Source organism: Bos mutus, chromosome 16 (assembly GCF_027580195.1).
Source record: "Bos mutus isolate GX-2022 chromosome 16, NWIPB_WYAK_1.1, whole genome shotgun sequence".
NCBI classification, from domain to species: Eukaryota; Metazoa; Chordata; class Mammalia; order Artiodactyla; family Bovidae; genus Bos; species Bos mutus.
In genome coordinates this window covers 31477169-31482300 of record NC_091632.1, presented here as the reverse complement: position 1 = coordinate 31482300, position 5132 = coordinate 31477169, and the positions used below count along the sequence as shown (strand labels likewise).

Sequence of the window (5132 nt, the reverse complement as noted above, 5' to 3'; positions counted from 1 at the left end):
AACTGGGGGTCTTCTGGGCTTCCTTCGTGGCTCAGATGGTAAAGAATCTGCCTGTAATGCTGGACACCAATGTTTGATCCCTGAGTTTTCCAGCCCCATGGGAGCAGTGGATATGGCTATGAGTTGGTTCCTCTGAAGAATGGGAATACCAGTGAAAGGGTGCTCATGCTTGCCTTCTTCCCTGCAAGTTTCCACAGGATTCTTTTTGAGCAGAGTCAGAATGAGTATCTGGAATCCACCCAGACTCCTGGACCAAGCGGTGTTGAGCCTGCTGAGGGATGAGGCCTTGGCCATTTCTGCTCTGGAGTATCTGCCCATCGAGCTCTTCCCCCCACTCTTCATGGAAGCCTTCTATGGGAGTTGCAGAGAGACACTGAAGGCCATGGTGCAAGCTTGGCCCTTTGTCCGCCTGCCTCTGGGGGGACTGATGGAGATGCCTCACCTGGGAACCTTACAAGCAATGCTGGATGGACTTGATGTCCTGCTTTCCCAGAAGGATCAACCCAGGTGAGTCTGATTGAAGTAGACTGGTAGAGTCAGGGGAGTCTTTGAAGAGACAGCTGAGGTCAGAGTGTGAATGGCCAAGGGATAGACCAGAGGCTTCTGATGATGCCAATGAGGAAGTACAGAGACTTAGCCATTGCTGAACACACTCTGGGAAATGTTTTCAGGAAGTGTAGGAGTGCCTAAGATGCAAGGGAACCTGAAAGTACACTTTCTGCCTCCTTCTGCTGCTGCTGCTACTAAGTTGCTTCAGTCGTGTCTGACTCTGTGCGACCCCATAGACAGAAGCCCACCAGGCTCCTCCATCCATGGGATTTTCCAAGCAAGAGTACTGGAGTGGGGTGCCATTGCCTTCTCTGCTGCCTCCTTCTGGTGATGCTTAAGGAAGGTGTAGAAGTGGATAAAAGGAAAGATGGAAGGGGAAGAGGAGATGCAGGAAACTGAGGCAGAGAGGGAAGAAGAGGGAAATGTCGAGAATGTGAAGTAAAAGCTCAGGTGGGATGTCTGAGTATCGCCTAAATTCTGAGGCTGTGGTTTTATTTTGGTGGATCTTGAAACCATCTCTACCAATCTACTCTTCCCCCCACAGGAGGTGCAAACTGCAAGTGCTGGATTTAAGAAATACTGGCCAGGACTTCTGGAGAATGTGGTCTGGATCCAGTGTCCAGGTGTCCTCAAGCTCATTAGAAGAACCAGTGGCTAAGAAGAGGCCAAGGACACAGTGGACCTTGGTTCCCTTGGAGGTGTTCATAGAACTTCACATCAATGGAAGGACCATGGATGGATTCCTCGCCTACCTCATGAGATGGGTGGAGGAGAGGAAAGCTTCCATACACCTGTGCTGTAAGAAACTAAAGATAGAGTCAATGCCCAAAGACAATATTATGAAGATCCTGAGTATGGTGCAGCTGGACTGTGTTGAGGAGGTGCGAGTACATTGTACCTGGCGGCTGTCCAGCCTGGCTGTGTTTGCTCCTCTCCTGGGCCAGATGAGCAATATGCAGAGACTCCTTCTCTCTCACACAGACATATCCACACTTGAAGATCAGGAGGAGCAGCATGTTGTCCAAATTACTTCTCAGTTCCTCAGGCTGCACTACCTCCAGGATCTCTTTCTGGAATCTGCCTTCTTCCTGGAAGGATGCCTGGACCAGATGCTCAGGTGAGTGTGCACCACTGGCCAGGTAACAGTGAACACAACTCACCACCCCCCTCCCCTCCAGGCACAGAACTCGGTTTCACTGGTATCTGAGTTGGGGAAGCTTGCACTCTTAGAGCCCAGGGGCCAGGGCAGGGAAAACAGGATAGGGTATCAAAGGAGAATTTCCCTAGAATTTTTGTGCTGTTGTTCAGTCGTTCAGTCATGTACAACTCTTTGTGACCCCATGGACTGCAGCACACCATGCTTCCCTGTCCTTCACTATCTCCTGGAGTTTGCTCAAACTCATGTCCATTAGGTTGATGATGCCATCCAACCATTTCAACCTCTGTCACCCCCTTCTCCTCAAAATTTTCATAGCCCTCCAAATTACAGGAGGGCTATAAGATATAGGCTTGCAGTATTTCTTTATCTACATCAGAAGAAAGGTCGGGGTAGGGGGACATGCAGAGGTTGAGGCACAGTGGCTGGCAAAGTTTAGAAGCAAGGAGCAAAAGCTCCTACTTGATATTTTGTGCCTAGCCCCTGGGGAAAGAGTTCAGGCACCCTAGGAGGGGAATGACAAACCCCTGCCACAGAAGCCTCAGGTGCACTGACTGGGAGAAGGTGCTAAAGGGTCAAGAACTCAGGCCATGCACAGACTATTCAAAAAAAAAGCCACACTTTATTTATTGGTCAAAAAAAAAAAAACAAACCAAAACCCTCTAGAATGTCAAGCATACTTTCTCCTTTGCTGTTCTATTCTGAACTGTGGTATCACATAACCACCCAAATCAAGGTAGGTGTTCAAGCTGGATAGAGGCTCTGGAAAGGGACACCTTGTAGGTAGCTCCATAGACTAAGCTTTAGGATCTAGTGGTTGGGTATATGATTTCTTCCTTAAGAAGGGATATCTTAATTTAGATGACTTGAAAATAGGTAAGAGAAGGGGAAATTAAAGAGGGAAAACTCCATGTTTGAACATTTCTAAACCAAAGCTCTGTGCTTAACACTTTTGTGATCACAACAGGCCTGTCTCAAATTCCCTGTCTGTAAAAGGCTTTTTGCTCCAGATAAGATAATTGATATATGGGAAATGCATGATTCTGGAGGTGATAGTAGTAGAATAGGAGCCAAAGGGATCATAAAAGCTGGTAGATGGCTTGCAGCTAATGCAGGGATGTAAGTGAGACCCTGCAAACTGCCATCTTCATGGGATGTTGTGAGGCCTTGCCCAGACTGGTCCTCTATGCATGTCACCCAGAAACCTCACCTGGCTTCTGGGTATGCCTGGGGCCCAAGCATGGGTGGAAGGAAGTCTGAGTAGGAAGCATTTTAAGTATGTCTCTTACTATTAACATTCAGTGATGCCCATTGTTGATTGAGACAAGATGTCAGGCTCTGCTGTGAGCTTGTTCTAGTCCATTCTATGATCTTCATTCATACTCATAAGGAAGTGGAATGTGTTTTACTCTACTACATAGATGAGGAAAGAGAGTTTTCCAGGTTCTGTGAACTTGATCCAGACATACTGTGAAGGTTAAAGGACTCAGGCTTAAATGAGACTGGGAATTCTGGGTAATGATCATTATCAGATGGACAGACCACCCTTGGCCTTTAGCAAATTTCTTGTCTCTCACCTTGAGGTCACCTTCCACCCCAGTTTTTAAGACATTATAATTCTACTTCTCCCCAGGTGCCTGACAAACCCCTTGGACACCCTTGGAATAACTCACTGCCTCCTTACGAATTCAGACTTGACCCATCTTTCCCAGTGTCCGAATATCAGTCAGCTAAAGGGCCTGGATCTGAGTGGTGTCACCCTGACCTACTCTAGTCCTGAGCTCCTTCCAGGTCTGCTGGAGAAAGTTGCAGCCACCCTCCAGGAACTGTACTTAGATCAGTGTGGGATCATGGATTCGCAACTTGAGGCCATCCTGCCTGCCCTGAGCCACTGTTTTCAGCTTAATTTCTTTAGCATACGTGGAAACTTCCTCTCCATGGCCATCATGGATAAGATGCTTCGACACACCTCGGCGCTGCCCAGTTTATGTCAAGAACTGTACCCTGTCCCTCAGGAGAGTTTCAGCTCTCTGGGAATCCTCCAAATGGGGAGACTTGCTCAGTGTCGAGCTGAACTGCTTGAGATTCTGAAGGACTTGGGACGTCCCAGGACCATCTGGATTAGTTCCAGCCCCTGTCCTCACTGTGGAGAGGACACATTCGATCATCCTGAGCCCATCACATATGGCAGTAACACCTCTGCCTAGTTGGGTGCATCGATCAGAAGCTTTCTTCTGAGCATTTGGAAACTGAAATCTATATTATTGGTACTTTGTGAAGGGAAAAGAGACCCATGGTTTCAGACATTTGCTCAGTGTGAATGTAAAAAGGGAAAGTGATCCTGCAGGGGTGCAGGACTGCAGAGAGAATAGCTGATGCTGAGCAGTAATGGAAATTTGTGTACATGTGTCCTACAGAGTAAGAATTATAAACCTAAACTTCTGAAGGTGGATTCAAGCTTGTGACCCACATGTTGGAGCTATCCCTGGGTAGATGATTGTAAAGAAATAATCAGAAATAAAGAGATGCTCCGTGTAAACCAACTGCTGCCCTCCATGTATCATCTTTTTTTTTTTTTCCTCACTTTACATTGCAGGAATCTCCAGATGCAGATTAAAAAAAAATTCAGAGTTTCTGAAATTACCATTTTCACCCATTCTTTATTCTGTCTGAGGCATATCTCCAGAGTTTGCTCAGATTCATGTCCACTGATTCAGTGATGCTATTTAGCCATCTCATCCTCTTCCACCACCTTCCCCTTTTCCCTTCAATCTTTCCCAGCATCAGAGTCTTTTTCCAATAAGTCAGCTCTTCACAACAGGTGGCCAAAGAATTGGAGCTTCAGCTTCAGCATCAGTCCTTCCAATGAATGTTCAGGGTTGATTTCCTTTAGGATTGACTTGTTTGATCTCCTTGAAATTCAAGGGACTCTCAAGAGTCTTCTTCAGCACCACAGTTTGAAAGCATCAGTTCTTTGGTGCTCAACCTTCTTTATGGTCCAACTCTCACATCAATACATAACTACTGGAAAAACCATAGCTTTGACTATACAGACCCTTGTTGGCAAAGTGATGTCTCTGCTTTTTAATACCCTGTCCTAGTTTGCCATAGCTTTCTTTCCAAGGAGCGAGTGTCTTCTAATTTCATGGCTGTAGTCACTGTCCACAGTGATTTTGGAGCCCAAGAAAATAAAGTCTGTCAGTGTTTCCACTTTTTCCCCATCTATTTGCATGACATGATGGAACCTGATGCTATGATCTTAGTTTTTTGAATGTTGAGACTTAAGGGACATCTCTTACCTCCTTACATATTCCTATGTTTGTTCAATGGCTAATACATACAAGGGTGAACATACCCAGTGTCCAATAAGCCATTAGAAAGAAGATTTCTTTGCAGGGCCCTGATTGCTGACTCACACCATGACCTT

General features: G+C 46.3%; 1 protein-coding gene across 1 annotated transcript; it reads left to right on the top strand.

Annotated features, from left to right (window-relative positions):
- Window positions 1-220: 220 nt before the first annotated feature.
- Window positions 221-3912, top strand: LOC102265494 (PRAME family member 27). The gene is made up of 3 exons (XM_005890846.2): window positions 221-507; window positions 1094-1666; window positions 3339-3912. Exons 1-3 carry the CDS (start codon window positions 221-223, stop codon window positions 3910-3912), a joined length of 1434 nt encoding a protein of 477 aa, XP_005890908.2.
- Window positions 3913-5132: the final 1220 nt, after the last annotated feature.